This window comes from Cavia porcellus, unplaced genomic scaffold (genome assembly GCF_034190915.1).
Source record: "Cavia porcellus strain 051 isolate PalLab524CR breed Dunkin Hartley unplaced genomic scaffold, mCavPor4.1 scaffold_10, whole genome shotgun sequence".
NCBI lineage: Eukaryota > Metazoa > Chordata > Mammalia > Rodentia > Caviidae > Cavia > Cavia porcellus.
In genome coordinates this window covers 46,112,048-46,139,377 of record NW_026947493.1, presented here as the reverse complement: position 1 = coordinate 46,139,377, position 27,330 = coordinate 46,112,048, and the positions used below count along the sequence as shown (strand labels likewise).

Sequence of the window (27,330 nt, the reverse complement as noted above, 5' to 3'; positions counted from 1 at the left end):
ATGAAAAGGGAATGGTTTTCCCTCCCAGGAGATGGGGACAGGAAAAATGGGATGGAAAGAGAGGCCCCTGGGAGCAACAGCATACTCTGGTCTCTCAACTGAACCCACTGACTGGTGCAGAAGGGAAGAAGGGAGGGAAAAGGAGAAAGATGCAAGTTCCCAGAGAGCCCTGGGACCAGCTCCTTGACTGCTCACACCCGATGTCCAGGCCTGCCCCTCAGCCAGTGGAAGTTACCTGTTCCTCTATTCCTAAATGCCATTGAATGGCAGGAGAAGCTCTCTTCTGGCAGTCCTTGTAGTACTCAGGGGAGAAGGTCTAGCAGCTCGCACTTGGCTATCTGAGCACTGAGTCTCCAGCATGGGACCAGGGTGAGGGCACAGTGGTCACTGTTGTCCAGGTGGGAAGCCCAGCCTATGGTGTTCTTCCTTCCATCTCTGGAGGACTGGGTCAAAGTCATCTTTTCTACACAGCCTTCTGTGTCCTCTCCCTCACTAATTACAGCAAAGCACTTGACTCTCAGAGTCCACAGTATATTGTTGGTGTATGCTGCCCTATTCACTGAGCCTTGGATCAGGATAGTGTGAGTTTCTCCCTAGGACCATGCAGAGGAGTTCCACCCTTGTGCAATGCCTCCTCTCTGCCCCACTGCTGTAGGTTACCGAGTGTGTAGAGAAGGGGAGCATTCAACATTTTAGCCAGGAGGTCAGGAAAGGGGTGTGTGTAGCCCTCCACAGTGCTAGGACCCCAGGTGGTTTGGACCGGGTCCTTTGTTTCCCAAATTCAGTGGGGCTTATGGCTGGCCAACTATTCAGAGCATCTGGGGATGTTTTCTTGTGATTCTAAGCATGGGTTCTAGGCAGATTGAGTTATCCAGCACAGATTGTAAAATTCAGAAAGCTGGCCTGGAACTGATACCATAGGACAACCCTGAATGAAATAATCTTTGGCTCAGTTGGCTTCTGTGATGAGGAAGGAGGAGCGTGTTATTTTTGGTTTTGTATTGCAGATGGAACTTAGGGGATCTCCAACTATATTCTTAGTGCTTTTTTTTTTTCATTTTGAGATAGGCTGGCATCAAATTAGTGATCCTTCTCTGTCTCTCAGGTAGCTAGTACAGGAAGAGCATGCTTTAGTTCTGTGAAGATAGGAGGTTGTGAACTGGATGAGGTTGAAGAAGTCCAGGAGAACATAGCAGGAGGATGGGTTCCAGTTAATCACAATGCCCGTAGTCATGCTTGGGTCCCAGGGAGAATTAGCCCCAAGTCTTTATCTGCTTGGCTGAGCCATGTAGACAGCTGGGGCAGCACCCTCAGACAGAGGGGCAGATAGTGTGACAGTCACCCTGTTTCTCATCAACCATGTCTGAAACTCATCTCAAAATAAGCAAACCATGACAGTAAGATAAAAAGTACTCAGGTGTGATGATGTGTGCCCTGTAGTTCAGCCCTTGGGAGACTGAGGCAGGTGGATCGCCATGAGTTCGAGGCCAGCCTGGGCTACATAACCAAATCCAAGGCCAGCCTGCACTGCATAGCAAGACCGTGTCAAGAAAACAAAACAGAACAACAGCAATCAACAGCAACAAAAGAGATAATGTCAGCAGATAAAGAGGAAAGAGAAACCATAAAGCACTAAAAAATCAAGGAGTACAACAAAATTTTGAAGTTTTAAAGTGAAATTTATACAATTAAAAATTTAGTCTCATATGAATAGAGTTAGAAAAGTAAGTAACATATAAGAAATAGAAGATAAATCATTGAAAATAAAAACTTGAAAGTTGACTTTAAAAATTAAAAGTGTTTATAAATAGGTTTTTAAAGTTCTTAAACAGTTCCTGATGTAAAAGTAAGATAGATTATTGTAAAGAGCTATAAGGCAGTAGAAAATGTGAACACTACTGTATAATTCTAATTAGCTGAAAAGTGTACCTAATATATGGGTGATATAAATTATTTATTACACTTTGAGTATTCCTTGTCTGAAATACTGGAGGATGGCAGTGTTTTGATTTTGGGACATTACAAAATTCAGATTCTTGGATTAGAAATTTCAATTTGTATTATTACTGCTATTCTCTGGCTGGTAGAGATTGTGGGTGATTTCCTAAGAAATCTATTTTTTGTGCTTTTTTGGAATTGTCTCTGTAATAAATCTGTATTATAATATAACCCCATTGTATTTTGTAGGGCTTAGAAAAAGTTTTAAGTTGTTTTTTTTTTTTTTTAAGAGTATAGTCACATACTCAGTTTCAGAGGGCTGTGCAGGGCCTTCAGGGAGGTAAAGTTAAATGAGCTCATAGTGTGGGCCTCATAGTCTGGTGTCCCTATGAGAAGGGGGGGGGACACCAGAGCTTGCTCTCTTCTCACACACAGGGAAGGGGCCATGTGAGGACCCAGCAAGGAAGAGCTGTACTAGTGGAACCCTGATTGTGGACCTCTGGCCTCCAGGGCTGTGAGACAGTCAGCATCCAGTGACAAGGCCTTTAGGCCAGTGCTGGGGACCCCCCGGCACGTGTGCCACAGCTGGCTGTTTGTGATGTTTGCAAGCTCACCATCACTGGCTGAGGCTACATTCCCCCCCCCCCCCAGCAGCAGCAGGAGGGAACAAATGCAGTATCTAAGTCTATGACGAATGAGAAGCAACGGGACATTCCTGTGATGGAAAAGCTGTAGGTCTCACTGGGGTTGAAGAAACAGATCCAGACAAAGGAGGAACCAGAGGCAGTGGAGCAAATAAGAGACAGCCATTTTTCTGATCAAATGATATGTGATCAGCCCATCAACAACTGTTAATATTCCTCGGCACAAACACTGAACTGTGTATTATGTAACATAAAATAGTAACAACAAACAACTTACTCTTGCAATAGCCTTATTCTTAAGTATATCATGTTTCAGGTAACCCACATACTGTACAAGTATTGACTCATTCGATGCCTATGATAATCCTGTGAACAAGTCCTTTTGTCAGGTCTGCTTTAGAGATGAGGGAACTGAGCTTCAGAGATGCTAAGAACTTATTAATGGCCAAGTGATTAGCAAAAATTAAAGCTGGTATTTGAACACATGGTTTTGGAGTGTGTGCTTTAACCATTAGACGGTAGTATGTATGATGTTTTCCCTGCTGTCCAGGTTGAAGAGCTACTTGATAAGATACAAATATTTGAAATGATAAGCAGAAGTAAAAAGTAGGGCATATTTAATCTCAAATGAGTGAAATGATTCAGTGTCCTCTCAAAGGGCAGGTGCACACCCGCGGGGCTAGGTAAGATGACCCGCCAGGGCATAGGGAGAAAAGGCTGGAACTTTTTATACTGACAGTAAATAGCTCATTAAATTGTATACCTGCGATACTACACTTCATCATGAGAAAACCAAGAATGGTATGACAAGATCTGATGAGACACAGTTAAAACACATGAAATTATTAATTTGTGAAGTGCGGATTGGTGCCTATGCTCATTAGCCGAGATCTCAAGAGACGATGTGCTCTGAAGAAGAGTTTTGTCATTGACATCTGCTGTTGGTAATGGCACCACTCATTAGCTTAGCCCATTTTCAGCTGCTAGAACAAAGTGCCAGAGCGCAGGTTGTTTCTGAGAGCAGAGGTGTATTTAGCTCATATTCTGGAGGCAGGGAGGCCCAAGAGCATGGCATCAATGTCTGGTCAGCATCTGGTGAGAAAATTCTTCTAGCATCATAACATGGCAGTGTCACTTGGCAACACAGAGCAACTGTGCCAGGGAGCCAGGTCACTTTTACAACAAATTCACTCCCGGGATGACCCATTAACCCATAGATGGATTAATCTGTTTCTCAGGGCAGTCTGCAGGATTCAGTCACCTCTCCCCATGGCTGCACTGGGGAACAAGCTTCCAACGTGAGAAGTTTGGCGGACGAGGGAGGAGTGGTGAGTGCTGGGTGGGGGATCTGGGCTGCCCACCTTGTGCTCGGTCCCGGCACTGGGAAGTCCAGTGGTGAGCAGGAGCCCTTGTTCTCAGGGTGCTTCTATGCAGGTCGAGAGAACAGAGCATGAAAACAATGAGCAGAGGTATAGTGGGTGAAGTAGTGACACATGCTGAGAAGAAAAATGAAGCCAGGAGCAGGTGGGAAGAATTGAGGGGGTTTTCAGGTTGGGGCACACACGCAGAGAGCAAGTGCTAGGTCCTACGGTGAGGACGGTTCTGGAAGGGCGAATACGATGAGCAAGGAGTCAAGGAGGGTGATAGGGGATGAAGTCGAGAAATCGTGTGTGTGTGTGTGTGTGTGTGTGCAAATGTGTGAGCAGGTCCTCTTGGCCTGCAGGGACTTGGCTTTCATTGTGAGTGAGATGGTGTGCAAAGCCGTTTGCAGGGTGTGAACGAGGAAGTAACATGAACTGGTTCATGTTTCTAAAAGACTGTTAAAGCTTCTGTGCTGAAAATGTATTTAGGGAAATGAGGGCAGGAGCAGGGATGCTGCTTGGGAACCCTGGAGTCATTCCCCATGAGTGACAGTGGTGTCTCCGTTCAGGCTGTTATCAGTGGAGTGAAGAGAAGGAACTGGGTATTGGATATGGTTTGGTGGAGGATCTAACAGCGTTTCCTGAGACATTAGGGGTGAGCTGTGGGAGAGAGACTGGTATAGTATGCACATCTGTTTATACAGAAAAGTATATCCACAGGGGAAAAAGCTTAAAGTCTTTTACCTTTAGGGATGTATGATGAGGGGTGGAGCCTGCTGGGATAGACAGTGTGTAGTCTCTGCATTCTAAGGAGAGAGGCACTCAGCTAGGGACCATCAAGCCTGGGCCTGGTTAGTCCTTGACGAGTATCAGCAAAGGAACAGGGGTACGTCACTTTCCAGCCTGTTCTCACCCCCAAATGCAGCCCTAAGACCTCGTGATTTGATGGTTGCAGTCATAGCAAAGGCTGGTATGTCCCACCCTTGGGCTCCCAGAAGAGCAGTGAGACCTTCAGGTGGGGGAGCTCCTGGGATTTGGAGGTGTGTGAGTTTGCTTCAACACTTGGTGCCCCCTAAATCTTTGAATGAGTGCTGTTGGTCAGTCAATTAATAAATGTTGACCAGTGGCCAGAAAGGTTTAACTTCTGCTCAGAGGATGGTGTATTTTTCAAATGGAGCCAGTTAAGTGGTGTGTGTATGGAAGTGATTTTGTTGGACTTAAATTTTGTTGGTTGCTGTGTAATGAAAATACATGTTTCTGATTACATTGCTGAATTTTCAGGAAGCTTTGTCAATAAAGTAGTTAAGAGTTTATTTATTACTTTTTTGGTGAATGCTATCTGGTGGATTTTCCATTTGCTAGGTAATTGCGTGGTCCTTTGGTGCACAGGCTGCCTGCTTTACTCGCCTTTCCGAGATTTGCACTCAAGTGCCCCAGGCATAAACAGGATGGCGGAAATACCCTTTTCCTGTCTGTGTTTGTAAGACGGTCTCTTGAACTATTCCAGGAGGATGATTCATGTCACAGTTTGGACTCCTTACAATTTTAAGTTGTAAATGGTGCAGTTTGCCTGGAGGTATAAACATAAATTTGTGTCTTCGTAGGCATATGGAAGGACTGTACCTGAAAACTACTTTCTGTTCTTGAGTTACAGAGTAGGTTATAAACAGAGATTAAAGATATTTATTGAAATTCTAATTGTGTGCATGAAAAGCATGCTTTCAACGGTGCCAGTTACTCGAGGCCTTGTCTTTATTCTCTATTTCCAAACACAGATGGAGAAGTGGAAGAACTGAAGGTCTTATTGTTAAGGAGGAGACCATTCTGTAAAGCAAACACCACACTTTCCCTTTTGTACTGGTGTGAGAAGTGAGAGCAGGTGTTAAATTACTGTCTCCTGTCTGTGGCTCTGAGTAACAGGAGGCACAAGATTACTCAAAGTTTACTGAGGTGTGGATGATAAAGTGAGGCGAAGCCATTCTGATTATTTTGCTTTGTGTTCTGGTAGATATAGTGGTAGCTGAAGGATATGGTAAATTGTCTTATTTACTCAGTGGTTAGAATTATATGATGGTAATAGAAATGAGAAACAGTTATTACTTGAGTTTGTTATTATTCCTTGTACACAGCAGTGTCTTAAAAGTGTTCATAGATTTGTCCTCAAATAACTGAGTTTGTATAGGTAAAACAGTGGATTTTGGAATATGGGCATATCTTTGTATGATTCTCAAGGAACTTCATATCCTATTTTAAAATTTTAAAATCGACATTTTGGAATTGTAAATTACAGGAGTGAAAATAGGAATAAACACATACACACACACAAAAGCCAGTGCTGTAAACTCATTTTTATGGAAAGCTTTTTTTTTTTTTTTTTTTGGTAATAAAATGACAACCTTTTGATTCCCTGACCATGAGACATGTATCACCTGACTCCTCAGACAGTGTTTTTTCTTCTTTTGTCTTTTTGAGACAGGATCTCACTCTGCAGTTTAGGTTGGGCCTGAACTCATTTTGCAGCCCAGGCTGGCCTCAGCTTCCTGAATGCTGGGATTACCACCACGTCTGGCTTGGACATGTGTTTTAAAAAATTATTTTGTGGTCCTCCTGTGGTTGGTGCTTTCCACTTGGACCTCCTGAACCACAACCTTTAGGGAGATTTGCTCCTTTTAAAGTAAGATTCCTCAAAGAACAATAAACATTGCAAGATTGGTGGCAGGAAAGACGTTAGCCATTGGGGGCTTTGGAGCACTTCTCCAATTCCACTGAATCCATCCTTGTCCAGCCTTGAGTCACCTCCCCTCATCCTGCTAGAATCTTCCAGTGATGACAAAGAATATTTTCTTTTCTTTTTTTTTTTTTTCTTGAGACTTAAAAACGTTTTTTTCTATTGCTTCTTCAGTGTCTTCCTTGTTAGCCTGGGTATATACTTTTAGAAATTTGAATTTAGTAGTGCTGAGGTGAAGCCTAATGATACTGTAACAAAACAAAACAAAACAAAACACAACACGACACAACCAAAAGCTCTCCAGGTTATTCTGATGCTCTAGGAAGACAAGGTCTAACAGGGAGGTCAAGGCAAAGTCTGAAACCCAAACATCAACAGAGACATTTTGGAGTTAAGTGGGTTCAGTCTGACCCATCTGCAGTGTGGCCGTGCAAGTGCAGAGCTGCCAGCACTTACCTGGAACGTTGCTGTATTTCATGTTTCCCCTTCTTTCTTCTCAGCCATCATGTATGTCATGGGAGCGCTTGGCCCGGCAGTGGGATATTTATTAGGTGGACTTCTTATTGGTTTTTATGTTGATCCCAGAAATCCTGTTCACCTTGACCAGAATGATCCTCGCTTCATTGGAAACTGGTAAGATTGTTTTCTAAATTTTGTATTTCACCTGTTACTAATGATGGTTAGACATAAGTACTTTCGTAGTCCACGTTTTCCCAATGAAGACATTAATGATAGCTGAAAGTCTCCAGGGAGTGGGCCAGGCTAGCTATTCCTTCACTCCCAGAGCCTGTGAATGAATATGTTACCATACACACTCTAAGGGGCTTGGGGGATGCCATCCAGTTAAGAATCTTGAGCTGGGGAGATTGGGTGTTTTATTAATCACAGGAGAGAGGAAGGGAGGAGAGCCATAGTTAGAGAAGGAGACAGTTAAATCACGGGTGGAGGTGACATGCTCTGAAGAGGGAGGCAGGGGCTGTGAGCTAAGGAATGCACGCCGAAAGCTAAGGGAAAGGTTTTCTCCCTAGCTACGACCTTCAGAGGAAACGCAGCCCTTCCAATGCCAACATCATGGATGTCTGATCTGAATTCTGAGATAACCCACTTTTGTTTGAGCCACTACTATTACAGTAGCAATAAGAAACTAACACAGAGACTTCGGCAACAGTGTCCTAATAAGCATTTTGTAGGATTGGGCCCTTTCCTATATAGCAAAGTCCAGAAAAGGGCCACAGGGGCTGTGAGGGGCCTCTCCTGTTTATTTTAACCATGCCCTTCATTATCTTTTCTGTGGCTTAAAAATACTTCCCTTCATTTCTTTGTTATGCTTGTATTGCTGCTTTGCCACTCTCCCCCAGTGCCCAGAACTCAGCTCTACTTTACCACTGGCATAGCTCGGCAAGCCTTTTCTTTTTGGCAATATTTTGTGTCCCCACGTGAGCTAGGGCTGTAGCTGTTCTCTATTTGCTGGACTTTGACTTCCTGCCAAATAAGCTACGTGTAGAACTCAGAAGAACTTGCACTTTGGATGTTATTTATCGTGAATAACCAGGGATGCACTTGAGTTCTTCAAGCGCCTCCTCAATTTGAATGTAATTTATTTTGTCATGCCCGCAGAAGCTCTTACTCAAAATACTGGTGTCCTGAATTCATTTTGTATGGATTAACGATAAGAAATTCCATTTTTTTTTTTGCTAAGAGAATACTTCCATTTTAGAATTATATGTGTCAAGTAACTAATTACTTTCTAGAGAGTTGCTTAGGGTACTTTGTTTTCTCTATTATTTTATAATGACCTCATAACTCCAGAGTTGGTAGGAATAGTGTTTGCAACTACTTTCAAGACTGTTGATAACTACTAATTAAGCTATATAACATTTCTTATTTTCATAATAATCCTCATTGAAACAGAGATTCAGCTGAGCTTGCTTGGTAAAATTTTCAAATCATACTGTCCTCATCAGTGAGGAGGGAATAATGCAGGAACTTTAAGGTCTCAACTGATAGTGATATTTTGATCTCATCTTTTTAAAACATTCATTAAATTTATTGGTACAGTTTAGGTATACATACTGATCATCTTCATCATAGGGAATTTGTATCTGTATGCGATATATCTTGATTTCTCCTTTTTTCTCAATCCACTCCCCTCCCGTCAGTCCCCTTTGTTACAAAACCTTTTCATTTTATCCTTCCTTCATCTTTTTCCTTTTCCCTTCCTTCTTTTCTCTCTCCCCCTCCCTAGTTCCTCTTGCCTGTTGAACAATTTCTTCCTATTTCACAATATCAATTGTGTACTTTGGACTTTATTTACTCTTTCAGTTTCTCACACCGGGAGATAATGCAATATTTACACGTGTGTCTGATTTATTTTACTTAAGAGTATGGCCTTCATTTACCTCAACTGTCTCAGATTTATTCTTTTTATGGCCCAGTAGTACTCCATTATATAAAACAAGCACATCTTCTTTATCCATTCCTCGGTTAATGGACATTTGAGTTGCTTCCAAAATTTAGTTATTACAAACTATGCTGATATAAACATGGATGTGCATATGTTACTGTGGTATAGTGTTTTTAATTCTTACAGGGAGACACCCAGAAAGGGAATGACTGGGTCAAATGGGATCTCTAATCCTAGTTTTCAGAGATATCTCCACACTGATTTCCACAGTGGTTGCATCAGTCTGTGCTCCTGCCAACAGTGGAGAAAGGTTCCTTTTCCCCCAGAGCCTCTCCAGCATTTGTTCTGATTAATTGATGATAGCCATTCTTTCTGGAGTGAGTTGAAATCTCAGAATTGTAATTTGCATCTCTAGAATGACTAGAGATGTTGAGCATTTCTTTCATCTATGTATTTGCCATTTGTATTTCTTCCCTTGAGAAATACTTATGCATTTCAGAGTCACCTGTTTTTGCAGTTCTGAAATAAATCAGAGTAGCATGTTTTCATCATTAAAAAGTTAAATCACTAAAATACATTTTTGCATATTAAACATATATTCCTCTGTTCCATGTAGATGTCCTGAGAAGCACACGATGATAAAGACGCATTCAGAGGGAGCGAGGAGAACCAGCTCAGGCAGGGAGAAGAACGAACAGAAGAAGGAAGGACCGTTAGTTTTATAAGCACTCTGTACAGTCACTTACATGTTTTCTAGCTGGTAGCAAAACAGTCATTTAGTGTGCAGACCCTAAGCTATTCTCCTGAGTTCTCTCCTAATGTGTATCTAGTAGCTATGTGCCCTTAGGGAAATCGCGTCTATGTGCCTCAGTTACTTTTTAAATCTGTAAAAGGAGGTTACAGTATCCATTTGAAAGAGTCATCGTTAAGTAATGAGCAAACTTTCATGTGGTTCCTGCTCTGCTATCCAGTATACACTATTCTATCCTTCAAGTTTCATTAGTGTTCAAGTAGTTTTATCTGTTTCATTTGTGCAGTATTCATTGCATAAATGATAAATGTGATCTATACAGCACTTTAAATAGGGGCCTATTTAAAAATGAATTTGAATTGTTCACTGAGTAGTCTGACTTGTAACAGGTTTCTTCTTTGAGTAAAAGCATAGTTATTTGATACAGTGCCTAGCAACAATGATAAGCTTTCAGTAAATCTATGCTGAAAGAGTGGAGGAGGGAGTGGAGGATTGAGTGATGCTAAGATTTACTGGGTGCTCACCAGCTGTCAAGGATTATATGAAGAGTTTACAAATATTCTCATCAGACCTTTTAACAACCATGTGTAGTCACTACTATTATTCCCATTTTGCGGGTGGGGAAATTGATGCTCAGGGAGTTGAATTACTTCCTTAAAGCATCAGTCAGTAAGGCCTGGGATGAAAAAACTTACTCCAGAGCAGAGCTCTTAGTCAACATGTTAATTGGAGCCCCCTTACTTGCTTTGAGTAAGGCTTGATGCAAAAGATTTAGATGCCTTGGTCTTTCGGTGTTAGCCATTACTGAGGTGTCATCTTCTAAGCCGTGATGCTCTGGCTCGTCTCCTTTTGGTGCCTTTCTTAGCCTTGTCCGTGTAGCCATCACTGCATCATGTGCCATACCAATATTGCTAGAAAAAGAATGCAGACTGGTTTGCTCTGCTTTGAAACAATCCCAGACTTTTACGTAATTCTTCTTCTGTTATATGCTCTTACTTTAGGCTTTAAGAATGAATTTTTAATGTTTGCATGCAATTTCAGGCTAGGGACTAAGAGCCAGGTAGGCAGAGGGGCTGAGGGCAGACATGCATAACAAAACCCAGCAATCAAAACTAACTGCCATAAATTAAATATGGACTTAAGGGCGAGCATTTTATTAGGTTCATTGTATACAGCTCCTTATTTAAATTTGAGGGCTGAAGAAACCACTTATTATTCTCTTATGATTCTCTATATCACCATTTTCAGATTAGGAAGTAAGTCTGGAAAATCAGAATAATTTTCCTAAGATTTCCTAGTTAGTAAGCTGTAAAGATAAGATACCAAGGCAGGTCTTTTTCACACTCCAGGTCACAAACCCCACCTTTCTCCACTGCCCTGCAGGGGAGAGCGGTGGGAGGCCAGGAAAAGGAGGGTTCGGGGCACTGTAATGTGGAGTTTGCTGAGTGAGATCCAGAGGGTAAATGTGGGTGAGCAGTCAAGTTCTAAAAAATCAGACATTATCATATGCATGTTCTCTGCAGACAGATGACCCTTCTGTTCCTTAAAACTTTTTCTCTTTCAATTTATTTGACAAATTGTTTGAATACCTGATCTGTGTCAGAACTAGGTTGGTGATAATACTATGAAAAATAGAGATGACTAGAAATCTACCCTAAGCAGTCTTCCAAAGATAAAGCCTTTTTTCTGATTTATGTTAATTTTGTTATTTTCTTTATCTTTGAAAGTAACATATTGGGATATTAGTGACTGGTTCTAGGAATCATTTCTCAAGTAGGATAGACTTTTGTCAGCTGATAGTGAAAGTTTAATAGAGATTTTTTAAAAAAAAATATGAACTTTCACTTAGTCATTAGTATATATGCTAATTGAATTAATGGATGCACTTTGAGATCTTAATACTAAGTGAAACAAATCAGACAGAAGCTTAAATATGTTATGTCTTCTTTTACATGAGAAACACAAATCATGGCTCTAATTTGTAAAGAGCAAAATAAAAGATGGGTGATAGGAGGCAGAGAGCTAGATCTTTTGCAGATGGGAAAGGGGATGTAGGGTGGAGGGAGAGGGAAGAGAAGGGCAGATGAAAGGGACTAAGATGTGATGTTTATGTACCAACTCCCTGTGATGAAGGTATTCATTATGTATCACAAAAGTACATAATAAAAATTCTTAAATGAATTTTCACTTAGCAATTGGTTTGTATTCTTGCTGAACTGAATTCATTATTAGTGCTTAGAATGCTGCTTGTATTTGGTTCCAACTGATGGAAATAGGTTGATACAGAGAACAAAATCTTCCTGAACACTGAAGCTTCAAGAACAGAGTGTGAAGCTGAGGAATCCTAGTTAGAAATGGCAACCCTGTGAGGTAGGACCAGGGAGCTCTGCTTGCTTAGAAGATGCCAGCGGGGACTGAGAAACTGCTCATTAGAGAACTGTGTAGGAAGAAGTCCCAGGGCAGAGACTGTGGCTCTAATATCAGACTAAGATTTAGTTTCTACATTTTGTTTTCACCATGAGTTCCTTGCAACATGGCAACCTCATAGAAATTTAAACACAGGAGCCTGAGTGCATCATAGCTTAAGTTCTACATCTCCTAGGACGCTTTCTGCCCTATGTTCATTTACCCTCTCTGAACTTTTATGGCATTTGTAACCTGTACTATATGTCCTAACTCTGCATATGTTCTTGTACTTCTTAGAGATTTTTCTTATATTTTTGGTTGGCTTACACTTAAGTTGTACATTTTTGAAGGCAAGGATCAAATCTAAATTCTTGCTACCTCATGCTAGGTTAAGTACTGTGAGGGTGATATATATATATATATATATATATATATATATATATATATATTCCTGACCTTTAGCTAGTCATTTAAGATGTCCTTTCTTTCTATCTTTCTTTCTTTCTTTCTTTCTTTCTTTCTTTCTTTCTTTCTCTCTCTGTCTCTCTCTTTCTCTCCTTCTCCTCCTCATCATCTTCTTGTTCTTTTCTTCCTCTTCTTCTTCTGTCTTTTTTTTTTATACTTTTTTTTTTTTTCTTTTTATAGGTACCGGGGATCGAACTCATGGCCACCTGCTTGCAAGGCAGGTGCTTATGCCGCTGAGCTAAACCCCCAGCCCCTTCTTCTTCTGTCTTTTTGAGACAGGGACTTGCTGTGCAGTTCAGGCTGGCCTTGAGCTCACTTTGTAGCCCAGGCCGGTCTCGAACTCTCAGCAATCTTCCTGTCTCAGCCTCCCAACTACAGGGAATGCAGACATGCACCACCAGGCCCAGCTAAAATGCAATTAACATGGGGTGTTTGCTGTATAGCTCAGTAGGTGTGTAGCAGCATAGAGCTTGTATTCAATCCTTAGCACCAAGACTTACAAACAGAAAAAATACATTTAAACTAGATATTAATGTTTTTCTTCTAAGAAAAAAGTGTATTGGTCTACAAAGCCTACTTTTGGGCTTATATTATTTTTCTATAAAACTTAGTATAAAATGCACATTGTAGCAAGGCTAACAATGTTAGCAAAAATAGTTCATAGCTACTTAAATATCTTTGAGTGAAATTCTAATCAGAGTGTTGGTTGTAGCATTCATTATAAAGCTAGCATAATTACTGGGTAGATTTCCCATTTAGATCACAGAAAGGGAGAGTCTCTATTTTCTCAAATCATCCAACTTTCTAGTGCTCTCAGCTGATAAGGTAGAAGTTTTACCCTGAGAATTTTATCTCCACAGAGATTCTACTTTGCTTATTTGTTCTCATTCACAAAACAAAAGCCATAAATGCTACTCACATTTCCCAATTTTTTAGGTGGAGTGGATTCCTCCTTTGTGCCATTGCAATGTTTCTTGTGATATTCCCAATGTTTACTTTTCCAAAAAAGCTTCCACCTCGACACAAGAAAAAGAAAAAGAAAAAATTCTCTGTGGATGCTGTGAGCGATGATGACGTCATAAAAGAGAAATCAAACAATAGTGAACAAGTGGACAAAAGGGTTTCCTCAATGGGATTTGGAAAGAATGTCAGAGGTACAGTATGCGTCTTGGATAACTGTGTGCATGTTGCTCCAGGTCGGTGCTCCTCAAAGTGTGGTCTGAGATGGACACTATGTACCTGTGTCTCTCGCTGGTCCGTGGCCCAAATAAGTATAGTACTAAACTGAGAGTAAGCTCTGCAAAAATTTCTTAGAAATTTGCCCCAGTAATTTTATGTCTGTTGAATCTAATTATAGCAAAAAGTTGCTCATTTTGCACATTTTGTTAAAAATAATTTCCTGGGGCTGGGGATTTAGTTCAGTGGCATAAGCACCTGCCTTGCAAGTAGGCGGTCGTGAGTTCAATCCCCGGTACCAATAAAAAATTTTTTTCCAATAATTTATCATGAATGTCTTTTGCAAGTATATCAGTAGTTGATAGATTGGCAATAATAAAAATAAAGGACTCCCCTCTCACAGATCGTTTGAGAAGCACTGATTTACGTCACGAAGAGATAAATACTTTGCTGTGTCACTACTATAATTAGAGATTTTTAAAATACTGAATGCATTGCATAATGGATAGATTTGTTTTGGAGTGCAGTGACTTTGGTAGTGTGGCTTGATCTCACCAAAATATAAAATCTACCACTAGAAAAGAATTTCATTCTCAGTGGTTCTAACTGGTGCCTGCTATGGCCAACTTTGTGAAAGATGGCCAGGCCTCCAAATCCATCTTAAAGGCATCTGGATAGTTTCAGGGATGGACTGATCTATTTTTCACTTTTATTTTTCTTAAAGATAACGAGTTTATTACAGCTAGATTAGGCAGCCTAATATCTAAGCAATTCGAATAGACTTTATTCAACATTCTTTACTCAATATTTAATCTGTCGAATAAAGATAAATCTCTTGAATTCAAGGAAATCCAGTGCCACCCTCCCATTAATTTCAGTCTTAATTATTGTATTCTCTAAATAGGTTTTTGGTATAAGCTATAAAGCATAATGTCAGTCAACTACCTTAGTCAGGATTGGTAAGATTTACCTAGACGTTACCTTCTCATTCTGACTAGAGAAACAGTAAGACAAAAGAGGAACCTTTCAGCCTCCTCCACTGAACTTACTATTACAGACCTGGCCCTACAAGTCCGGGGATAATAATGGTTGCCTTGGACTATTTTTAAAGACTGTATTTGCTGAAAACAAGTGAAATAACACTTCATTCAAAACGCTTCTTGCCAGTTAAGTTCAAGCTTTGCTGCTCTCCCTCAGCATTATTTTGTGACAGTGAGTCATATTGGAACTGCCCAAATGACTTCTTGTGCTGTGATAACGAAGGATTCCATGGATGCTAGTGTAGGCTGAATGCTTCCAGACAGACCTATCGCCTTTTCTGCTTATGTCATGGCCCATTTTGGCAACTCTCAAAGGTGCAAATTGTTTTTTTTGTCATTGTTGTTCTGTTTTGTTTTACAATTTATTGATGCAAAGTTGATGTTAAAGAATTTAAAACATACGAATACACTTATATTGTAATCCCAAATATTGAGTATAGTCATCCAAATATTATAATCCCTTTTTTAGTCTTCCTCACAATTCAAAAAGTTTTATTTATAATCCCATTGAGATGTTATTGGAATCTCAGCAAGTTAATTCCAATCTACCACCTCTAATGCAATCCACGGTGAGAGTAAAGACACCAAGACATATTCCAAGTTAAGGGCAGCCAAGGGGTCCTATGTCCAGTCCCCGTGAGGATGTGCAGACAAAGGCCTTGATCCTAGGCCTCTCCCAGAATTTATTATTTTGTGAAGAAGGGAGTGGCTCAAGGATGAGTGACAGTGAGGGTGGCGGGCCTTGCTCTATGTGAGTAACTCTAGCTGGCCAGCCAGGTAGAGAGAAAAGCATCTCTGCAAAATGCAGAGATAAGGATATGCAGAAGGATCAGTATGCATAATTCAATTAAGGTAGCAGCTGAATTGTTTTAGAAGGCTGTTGCTTCAGTTTCTGATATGTAAACTTTTGTGCCTTAAGGAGTCATAGCCTTTACCTTGAGGCTCACACCCAGTTGACATTCCTGGAGGTGATTGGCTCTACCACTCTACTGTGCTTATATATTTTAGAGGGAGCATTATGCCAGGAGACCGGAAACTGTCTGATGGATTTAGAGATTACATACCAGTACCTGGCTAGCTTTATTTGCAATGCTTAGAACAATTAAAGAAAAAAAAAATACGGTAATCAGCTCTGTACATATCAGTATAAAAGAGTCTCGATATAATAACAGTTGCAGCAATGGTTCTACACTCAATGGGAGTCACTCAAATTGTCTCCCACACACTTAGAATCTTAATTTGTTGAGAACACAAAGTAGACTCGAGGGGAGAAATAACAGCATAGATAAGGTAACGTGAAACACATGTAAAAGAGGGGAGAAGCCTGATATCCAGGGCCACGTGGTGAGGAGACTGCAGTGCAGACACAGAAGTCTTAGCCAAGTGCCGGGTAGGCACCCCAGTTCTTGAGTGAGGCGATTGTGAGGGACCCCGTGTTTGTGGCTGCCCTGTCTTCCTCGCCCCTACTGCATTCCCTGCATGGCACATCCTGAGCCACCTGGCTTGGAATCCTGGTCTCAGGCCTGGTGACCCGGGAAGCCGTACTGAGGCCGGCAGGTTCAGAAGTGATGCACGGCCACTACGGAGTGCAGCAATGGACTTTGGAAATGTCACCCCGACCCTCTTACTACCAGTCCGTGTGCTACTAAAGAGGGTTGTTCTGTCTCCTCACGGAATTAGATTCTCCCGCATGGTTTCTTTAAAGGAAAGAATCTGAGGCATCTTACTCATCCAGGGATGGGTGGTTGGTTTATAAAATCAGCTTCTATTCCAATTCTCTCTTTTTTGGGGGGGGTACTGGGGATCGAACTAATGCTTTTGGTAAATTCTCCCTTTTCACCTTATTTTTGTTTTGTCTGGTCTCACCTCTGGCTCACCTTCCCAGATGGGACACAGCAGATTCATTTGATTTCTTCTTCTGGTTCTGAGTTCTCTAACTGATTCTAGACAAGAACTTCAAGAGTCATTGGAAAGCCATGTTATTTTAATGAGCTTATTCTGAAAATCTTTTGCTAAAAAGGATTCAAATGATACTGATAATATTAGAATTATGTTTAATTACAGTATTAAAATTAATTCATGTTTTTCTTGTTCGCAGTGATTTTCTTGGGAGTATTTAACACCTATCATCGGTAGGAAGTGACAGTCTCATGTTTAATCTCATTTTCCCAGAAAGACAAATTAAATCTCTAGGGCATATTCATTGTTGAAGCAGTTTGAATTACAAAGCTGAGACTCATGATTAAAGTCTTGCATTAAAGACTGAGAATGATTGCTGAGATTTCATTTTGAACTAAGCCTGAATTTGACTACCACGTCCTCTTTCCCCTTCTGCTTGCGGGAGCAAGATTCCTTTTTATTTTATATGTGAACCAAAATTAGCCCATTTCAAGAGGAGATGGAAAGACAGTGAATTATCCTTGTTGAGACCATATAGAGTAGTGCCTTTCATTTGCTTTGTCTTGACAAGGAGCTGTGTTATGTTGCCTAGGCTGGCTCTGAACTGGCTCGAGCAATCTTTGTACCTCGGCCTTTCGTGTAGCTGGACTACAGGTTTGTGTTGTGGTTCCAAGCAAGAGTGACGCCCTTTTTGGAAGTTTTCTTGCTGAGGATGCTAGAAGAAAATGCATTGTACTTTGTACTTTCTGCCTCCACACTCTAGTGATGGACACTGGGAAAATCTGACTCAGTGCTTTCACATTTTTATTATAAATTATGCAGGTGTAAGGCTATATTAAAACATCACAACAGGAAAAGTCAAATTCTCAGTGTGTCTGAATTACTTTACACAAAGAGATTAGCATTGATTTCATCAAATTTTAACCAATGAAAATAAACACGTAAAATATTTAAGTGGATAAATGTTACTGTGGTTTGAGGTCTGGCATTTTAAAACTTTCTAAATTTATTTATGTATTTATTTTTATTTTAAAGAGGATAAAACTCAACCAAACAGAGTAAAGCCAATCAAAAATGGTACTGCAAGTGGTACAGAACTTTGAAGCTGGTTAATAGGAAATCAACCATGGCCACCATAATATATCCTGCCATCTTCCAATAGTTGTCCATTCCTTCAGACATAGTAAAATCAAATACAACAAAACAGAATAAAACCAACTAAAACAGGAGACTGAATAAAAGAAAACAATAAATCAGCACAAAATAGAACAATATTAGATTTCAAATGTAAGACAAATGGAAATCTCCATATTTGCTATATTGCCCAGTAGTTGCTCAGAGTCCTGGCCTTAGGCCTGCAGACTCAAGTCAAACAGCACAAGCCAAGCAGTAAGTTGTTTTTATGCCTGAGTTGCTATCAACTCAGCCTGTCCTCCGAACTAGTCGGTTGCTTGGGCAGGGGGCAGCAGGAGTTCTTGATTCTCAGCCCACATGCCTGTTGGCTCATGAGCAGGGTGATCTGGCTTCTGTCTTCTTGGGACCCTCATGGTTTGCACATCTTACCGGAAGGGTGAACTGGCTTCCTCCCAGGCCCAGCATGGCTTCTAAAATTTCTAAATTTTAGAATTTAACGGGGCATCTTTCTAGATAGAAAACTTCTGGTGGCAGTTAACCATAGAAAAGTTTCTTTGGTGGCTACTTTTAATCTTTCAAGCTTAATTGTTTAGCATTATTTTTTTTATTTATAGAGAAAAAAAACAAAGCAGTAAAAGGGTACGAGTAATACAGAATTTCAAGAAAAAAAATATACAGTGAGAAATCATTAGTTAATAGATAACATATTGTCATCATAGAAACAGTTGTCAAAATTACAAAATTAAAGCATACAAAGTGGACATTCATACAGTGAGATTGCAGACAGTTCTGTTCAAAGATCCAACAAAAACTTAGTAATATGGTTTTCTATCCTACACACTTAAATATACATGCGGTTATATCTTTTAGATCACTTTCTTTTAGATAATTGCTTAGCATTATTAATTTTGCTCATAAAAGTTTTTTTTTCTGCTAGACTTTTGTCTGTGTTAAAGCGATATATTTATAATCCTAATAACAGTTACTCTGAGGTGATGAACCGATTTCACGGAAATAACTGCAAGTTCCAGGTTTTTGATCATTAAAGAATAATGTTGACATCACTAAATTTAAAGTGTATTCACTCTTCTGGAAGGTTCCATTCTCCATACCATGGCTGTTATGCAATAAGGGAGGCCCAGTTTGCCCTCAGAGAGGTTAGGGTCTCTGGAGGGAGATGGGACACAGGATGTGGATGGGTGGAAATCATTGAGGAGCCTGCAAGGAGGACAGGCTGATGGTGTGGAGGACCACAGGCAGGTCGGAGACTTCTAGCTGGGGAATGGGAAAAGTTTCGTGGGGCAGGTGGGATTTGAGAGGGACCCCACAGACGTGGGGCAGCGGCAGAGTGCCAGGGGAGAAGGTACAGACTGAGGTGGAGTATGTGGACCTTCTTGCAAGGACCAGGTAGGTCTGCTGCATTCATGGTGCTGACTCTGGGGAGCAGGAACCGAGGAGGTGAGGCTGGGTGGGAGGTTGGAGCCTGTTGTGGGATGCAGGCCATTTAGCCTCTCACTGAGCTCCCCCTGCCCAGGCAGGAGGCTTGAGAAGGCCAGGCAGAATGCACGAGGGAGAGGAGGGAACAGAAGGGACCAGAGAAAGCAGAGGGTGGAATCCATGTGATAGCTTGACCAGAGGAGAGGGAAACGCAGTAGCCCGCTACACCCATCCCTGTTCTCAGTCCCTTCAGCCTGCTTTCTGCTCAGCAGCCAAAAGGGTCCTGTTAAGCACCACCCCTCTGCACCCAGCTTTCATGGTCTCTCATCTCAGTCATAGCAGAGTCCCCACAGTATGCACAATTTAACCCCTGCTTACCTCTTTGACCCATATCATTCTTTTTTTGGTCTTTTTCCTTTTTATCGGTACCAGGGATTGAACTCACGACTGCCTGCTTGCAAGGCAGGTGCTTATGCCGCTGAGCTAATCCCCAGCCCCGACCCATATCATTCTTTCAGTCTCATTTGTTTATTCTGCTTCAACCATATTCTTTTCTTTGCTGGTCCCTGAATGACCAGGTGTGCGCTCACCCCAGGACTTGCCTTTCATTTGCTGGGAATGCTCTCCCTGCAGCCCTTCTTCTTCCTCCTCTGCAGGGACATCTTCCTTAGTCCTGTATTTAAAATTCTTCAGCCTTCCCTCCGACGCTTCTTACCTCCACCTCTCCTTTATTTTTCTCCTGGGCACTGATCACTAACCTATGATGTACATTTGTCCTTCGGTTTCTGTAAAGGACTGGGTCCTGGATATTCACCTCGAATAAAGAAGGAGGCTCAATCCCTTATATAAAATGTCATCCTATGTGCATTATCCTATGTACTTCAAATTCCCTTTAGATTACTTATACATCCTACAATGGAAATGCTGTGTAAACAGTTGCTATACTACATGGTTTAGGAAATGATGAGAAAAAAAATCTGTGTATGTCCAGTAAGATTTTTCCCCCCAGAGCCTTTGCAGTGAGCTGCGTATCCAGACCTTTTATTTTTCACTTGGGGACAAGGGTTTGCTAGGTTGCTAAGTTTCCCTAGCTGGGTTTGAACTCGTGGTCCTCCCATCTCAGCCTCCTAGGGTGCTGAGGTCACAGGTGTGCAACACCAGCCTCAGTGCTGACTGCCTTTCACCCACCTCTTGTCTTCACTGTCTCCATGCAGAGAAAGGGAGCTCCCCAAAGGCAGGGCAAGGGTGTTTTCACCCATCACCTTCCCTGCTGAGTTTACACCACTGAACAGATATTTAATGAGTGAGTTATTTAATGAGAGGAGGAAAGTGATCACTTCTATGGAATGTGACAACTGACAGAGGAATAATAGGGAAAGGATTATCAAGATGGCTGTAGGGCTTCAACATGAGGAAGTAGGCTGAGGAGCAGGCTGGGAGAGGAAGGAAAAAGAATCAGGATTTGAGTTTCCCAAGAATATGCAGCACCAGTGCCTGTGGCTAGGTGTTTCAACACATGCGATCTGTTTGTGCCAGGTTTGACTCAGGAAAGCGGAGTCATCAAACACTGCAAGGCTGGACGTGTTATCTCAGCCCTCATGCACATTGCCTTTGCCACACTGTATTTTGGTTTTGTGTTTGAGACTGTTTGAATTCCTCCTGTTTGCCAGAGCATCATTGCCCTTTCTAGAAAATTCCATTTCTTTAGAAGATTGGTGCTGGAACTTAGCTTTATTAGCATCACAGAGGAAGCTTCCTAAGACCTGGATTGCTAGACCCTATTTATTGTCTCTGATCAGGAGACCTGAACTTGGCCTTTGGCCAGGGCCTGGGCCAGGACCTGGGTATTAAAGTTTTATCAAGTTCCCAGGCAAAGCTGAAGTTATTGGGGCCATGCTGTAAGAACCTCTGTCCTAGAACACAGGAAAAATTTTGTTTTCTGTAAAGAAATTAGGAAGTTTCTGTGATGACGATTAAAGAACTTTTTGCATTGGTAGTCAGGAAACTCGGTCAAGTCCAAAGCTCAGGAAGTCTTAAGAACAACTTTAATTACTTTCTCTGCTTTTCATGTTCTGCTTTGTTTATATTTTCTGTGTTTCCAATTCTTTATTTTGTTTCTATTTTACTTTTATTGTGTGCTTATTTTCTTGTGGTACCAAACACTGAGCTTTCGATGTATTGCATTTGAACTAAAAGGTAAAATGCAGGGGCTGGGGATTTAGCTCAGCGGCATAAGTACCTGCCTTGCAAGCAGGCAGTCATGAGTTCGATCCCTGGTACTGATAAAAAGGAAAAAGACAAAAAAAAAAAAAAAAAAAAAAAAAAAGGTAAAATGCAAACAGGCCTGGGATTCCTATAAAAATAAAGCTTTATTTAAATTCAGTGCAGAGGGGCTGGGGATTTAGCTCAGCGGCATAAGTACCTGCCTTGCAAGCAGGCGATCGTGAGTTCGATCCCTGATACTGATTAAAAAACAAAAACAAAACCAAAAAACTCAGTGCAGAGTAACTATGGGCTTACTCACTGGAGTAGTAACCAGTGAGGGATACGCGTTTGTTCTGCAGCATAGCTGCTAACGGTGGATCTTGGCCCCTGACGTTTCCGGCCATATCTTGGTTACAGGTTAGTGGCTCTGGGGCTCTCCTTGCTGAGCCTGAAGGTGACTGAGGTACTAGCATCATTTAGTTCTTTCCAGTCTCTTCCAGACAAGCAGGGAATGCTGTTTGCCCAGTGCTCTGGAGGGAATGGAAGATGTGGAGTGCTTTCATTGTGATTTGGGGAATGCAGGGATGGCATCATTGGTTTCACAGAAAATGAGTAGGCAGTGGGTTTGTAGGTACAGTGTTGTCCATGTTGAATATGATGGGGAACACTGGCTTTGCTTTGACAGAAAGATCCAACTGCACACAGTTTGACGCTCCTGGATAAGAGGACTGGGAAACTGTATCTGCTCTGTGCCCCAGAGCAGGTACAGAAGGGGCAGGCTCAGTGGCCATGGTGGAAGTGACTAAGGTCATGCATGATGGCACCAGCTCTGTGTTGCATTCCAGGGCTCCAAAGTAAATGAACAATAGGAGCTAGAAGATTAGCAAGAAAGGGAAAATCAATCTTATAAAGAAGAGAAAGAATTTCGTGGGGAGATGTTATATGAGAAGCTGTTGTACAATTTGTACCTATGTGATTTTAGTACCCTTCACTGAGAGATGACAGAGTGATGACAAGAAGAGGTTAATGCTACTGAAGGATGATTTTGTTCCCCATGTTTCTTGAGAGGAGGGGCCTGCCTGCCACCCACGACCCTCAGGGAGCCCTGGGCACGGGATGAGTAAGGTCAGAGCCCATGTCTCGGTGCCCTCAGAAGCAGCTCAGCTGTGTCTGGTAGGAGCAGTGTGATGGGATGTGGGCTGCAGTGTGGTCTCTGGCTGTCTGCACCTGGCTGATGAGAGCCATGGCATGGTGTGTGGGTTAGTTTGGTGTGATGACTTATGAAACATGCGCCCATCAGCCAAGAACTTTGCTAGCTCTAAGCACTGGTGAGCACTGGAGGAGCTGCCTCTGTCTGACCAGTAAGCCTTTCAAGATGTCAATACACTACAAGATATGGAAAGATTTTTAAAAGATTAATATAGACCTCAAAGTGTTGTAGCTGGAGCAGCTGTACTCTGGCCCCATCCCAGATGTGCTAGATAAATAAAATATTACACAAGCTAATTAGCATGTTTTTCTTTTGTAGTACTGAGTTTTGAATCCAGTTCCTTTGCACTGAGCTACATCATCAGTCCTTTTTTATATTCATTTTCAGACAGTCTTGCTAAGTCACTAAATCCCCAAATTACACTTGACATTGGAATCTTCCTGCCTCAGCCTCCCAGAGTGCTGAGATTGCAGGCATGTGCCATTAATACCAAGTTTTCATTTTTGTTTTAGTGAACCTTTTAGTTTATCTAGATCCATTAAGGGTTCTTTAGTTTTAAGAAACCATACTTCAAAACATATCATGTCTTTGTCCACATTTTCCAGTGCTTTACGTAGTCTCCCTACTGTGTGCCATCCCTCATCTGATGACTCATGATTTCCTAACCCTAACCCTAACCCTAACCCTAACCCTAACCCTAACCCTAAGTTTAACCCATTCCCCAGCAGGAAATTATACATCTGGAGAGTAGACTTCATTTTCTCACAAGTATACAGATACATTGTTTTAGTACAAATTATTGTTGTGAAGTAATAAATCATCTTAGTGAATAAATACAGTCCAACTATAACTTTTGGGTGCCTGCCATAGGCTAGGTTAGTCTAGGAGCTGAAGACATGGATGTATACTGAGGTCTTGTTTTTATTGTTTCTGAAAGTGACAGCTGCATGTGACTGATGGCTGGGCCAAGTGCTTCTGAGGACCTGTGGGCAGCTCCCTGTGTCAGGGATGCTAATCCCAGGCTCAGGGGACCAGTTTGACATTGGCCAGGGAGACTGATGGGAAGTACCACAAAGCAGCACGGATATGAGAAGGGAGAGAACCATGGGTGGACCTTGTGGTTGGGCGACCACAGGATTTCAGGGACGGCCAGAAGGAGACCCATCCTGCAGGGTCTAGCATGCAAGGCAGAGTTTATGGTAAATGGCCTCTTGTTATTACCCTTGGTCAGTCCTGTTTTTGGCAGGTCTTTCAAAATATCATTGAAAATAAAGTTCGCCAGAAGATTCTGCCACAATAGCAAAAAGGCATGTTACTATGTAGCCAAGGACAGGAGCAAATTCAAGCCACCTGTAATCCTAGGGTTCTAGAGTAAGGCTCCAGAGGCAAACAGAAGCTATGGCAGATAGGAGCCAGCCCTCTGCCATCGAGGTCCCCTGCTGCTCTGAGCCCAGCTGTGCAGTAAGGCTCAGGTCGTTTCCTTTGCCTTGCTTTTGCCTCTCACCCAGATCTGCTGCTCACTCCTCCAGTTCTTCCTTTGCAAACACGGTAAGGGGAATGGAGTAAAGGGCTGACCAGTCTGCTTATTGTGGGTGTGCCGGACTCCCAAGGAGCTGGCTGCCTGCAGACTGCATGACTGATTCCAGCTTCCCCAATGCTGAGTCCAGTCAGCTCATTTTGGGGTACCAGGTCACATCTTCTGCAGGAGCCCCAGGTGAGGGGGCTTTCTGCATGGCCCTCTCCATAATGGGACACATTTCTCACTAAGCTCAGTTCCTCCAAAGTTCTTCCCTCTGCCCACTTGGAAAGAATACATCTCTCAGGTTCGCTGAAATCTCTGCTCATGGAAGGCTTTGCTTCCGTCTCACATTGTAGACTTATTTTAATGAATGAACATAAAGCATTCACATGTGCCAGAGAATATTTGCTCAATGCCTATTGCCATCTATGATGCTGTGACCTTTGAGGCTTTGGAGAACAATAAATTGTGGTCTCTTCTCACTAAAACTGAGCTAGTTTTTCATGAACACTGTCTCTCATCTGCTTCCTACAAATCCACTCACACCCTGTATCACAGATTTTCTGAAACTTTGACTAAAGTTTTGCAAGGTCATTGGGAAGGACAACATCAATTGTGATTAGGGTGCAGCTTAGCACCTGGCCTAAGTGCATGGGATGGTAAGGGTGCCTTACACCCTGACATGTAGTCTGCAGGGAGCAGAGGATCTGCCAATAACGTGAACTTATTTAACCAATTTATTTCTATGTAGAGTCCTCTTTATATTATATTCTCTTGGGTTGCAGTGCTTGTATTGAATTTTATTCCTGCTTTACTTCTGTTTAAGGCATTTCCTGATTTTAGTGTCAACTTGCCCTTAATGCATTTATAAGATTTCTTAGCATTAAATGATAAAAAATGATAATCACTATCATTATTTTATCATTTCTCCTTCACTTCGCTTTTAAGTTGCAACTCTGATTTTATGATGACACAGTTATAAGTGATACTAAGGAACTGATCTAAAATATATTCTTCAGCATAAGCAGCAGGTGTTTTGTTGTGAATCTGTGAATTTAGCAATTTCTTTACTAACTTAATTGTTTTTGAAGGTTATGTTTTTGGAGTCATTTTGAATTTATAGAAATGCTGCTGAGTATCACATAGAGAGCCAGTTACTCTTTATTCTATGATTTTTCAGCCATTAACATATCTGGGAAGTCACAAACATATTGCTGTATGGCTCCAAAGACTTCAGGGCGTCTATTAAAGTGGGTAATTAACATTGAACCAGTGCTACCATGTAAACTATAGGCTTCATTCAAACTTTGCCAGTTATCTCAATAATGCTGTTTATGTTCAACATCCAATCCAGGATTGTATACCTTTAGATTTTGTGCCTTTCAGTGTCCTTCAAGCTGGGTCAGTTCCACTTCTTTCTTTGTCTTTCATAACCTTGATCCTTAGCTATTAACTCTGTAGAATGTTTGTTGGCTTGGGATTGATATTATCACCTGATTTATGGCTTCTTGATTTATGAATTTTTGCAGGTCTGCCACCTAAAAGTGTGTTATAACAGAGGCAAGTGTCCTGAAATCAGTGATGTTTACTTTGATTATTGGGCGAAGTTGCATTTCCTGGATTCTCTGTGCTAAAGTTAATATGTATTATGTAAATATAAATCGATCAATAATTATAAGTTCATCATGGGGAAATACTTTGAGGCTGTGTAAATGCAGTCAATTCTCATTATTCTTCATGGTAGTTATGTTCTATAGAGTCAGCTTGAATATGGAGTTAGTGAATACCGAAGCTTTGCTCTAGGGGAGGTGCAGGATGGATTCCTGTAACCATCTAATCATCGGCCCATTAGCCCAGGATTCTGTGTAAAGACCCCTTTTTAATCTATGTTGTTGATTTATTACCATGTAAGTAAGCAGAGTCCCCAGCCTAACACAACGAGAAGAAGGTGACGGTACATTGTGCAAAGGAGCCTCACCATGTGGGAGTTGAAGCATGAAGATGCAGTGTCCCCCGTTTCTGCCTCAACTGGGAGGGGTCGAGTTGGATGACTGAAACCTTCGCTTTTCTGAGCATGGCTGTGTGAGCTGTTCAAACTTTCATTTTGGTTAGCATTTAAGTTTTAGCAAATATGAAATTTACAAATAATGAGGATCAACTGTACCTCATTCCTGTCAGAGTTTCACTTCCAGTTTTCTCATCCATTAACCTCAAATTGCCCCAGCTTGTCCTTAGGAGATCCTTCAAGAGGTCTTTCTGACATACGGTGAGCATTTCTTTACTTTCCCGTTCAGTAAGGTTTTCTAAGCTTGTCTTATATTCTGTCTGCACCTGCTCTAAAGTTAAACATTTCTGGTTTCTTTTAGTGAGAAGTGGTTTGTAAAAAGCAGGAACTGGGTGCTAGGTGGACTCATTTCTACCAGAGTCTCTTCTTTTTTTTTTTTTTTTTGTCTTTTTTGAGACGGGGTCTCACTATGCAGTTCAGGCTGGCCTTGAGCTCACTTTGCAGCCCAGGCTGGTCTCGAACTCCCAACGATCCTCCCACCTCAGCCTCCCGAGTGCTGGGATTACAGGCGTGAGCCACCACGCCCAGCCTGAGTCTCTTTACTTCTAAACCCTGCTAGCAGGCAGAACTAGGAAATAATGCCCCATCCATATCACGCAGTCTATCCTAGATATCAGTCCTACCTTATTGCCTGTCAACTTACCCTACTCAGCGATTGCTATCTAATCCACTTATCTACCTAATTGGTTCAGACCAGTCCCCACAGATCCAACCTGATATCTAACTGTCCCTCTTTTAGTATTGTCATTCCCTTCTCTAGCAGTTAGAAAACTGACTCCTGTGATTCTGTGCTTAGTAGCTTGGCCCTTCTGTCTATCAGGTAACCCCTAGCATCACTGATGGAAGGTACAATATTGGATCCTGTGGCTCTTGGCTTCCTCTGTCCCAGTTAGCAAAGGGTACGCACAAGGTGGAAGAAAGAACAAAGCTAATTCAGAGGTTTTGAAA

General features: G+C 41.6%; 1 protein-coding gene across 4 annotated transcripts in view; it reads left to right on the top strand.

The window, feature by feature from the left end:
- Slco5a1 (solute carrier organic anion transporter family member 5A1) overlaps window positions 1-27,330 on the top strand; it is a 133,089-nt gene that overhangs the window by 49,777 nt on the left and 55,982 nt on the right. For 3 of the 4 annotated variants that reach the window (XR_002789272.2, XM_023561702.2, XM_023561701.2), the window contains exons 2-3: window positions 7,172-7,304; window positions 13,634-13,851. The exons of the other annotated variant lie outside the window; for it this stretch is intronic. Coding sequence is in view for 2 of the 3 variants with exons in the window: in XM_023561702.2 (XP_023417470.1) it covers window positions 7,172-7,304; window positions 13,634-13,851 (351 nt within the window). In the remaining variant the exon portion in view is untranslated. The remainder of the gene's footprint in view (window positions 1-7,171; window positions 7,305-13,633; window positions 13,852-27,330) is intronic. 4 annotated transcript variants of the gene reach the window in all.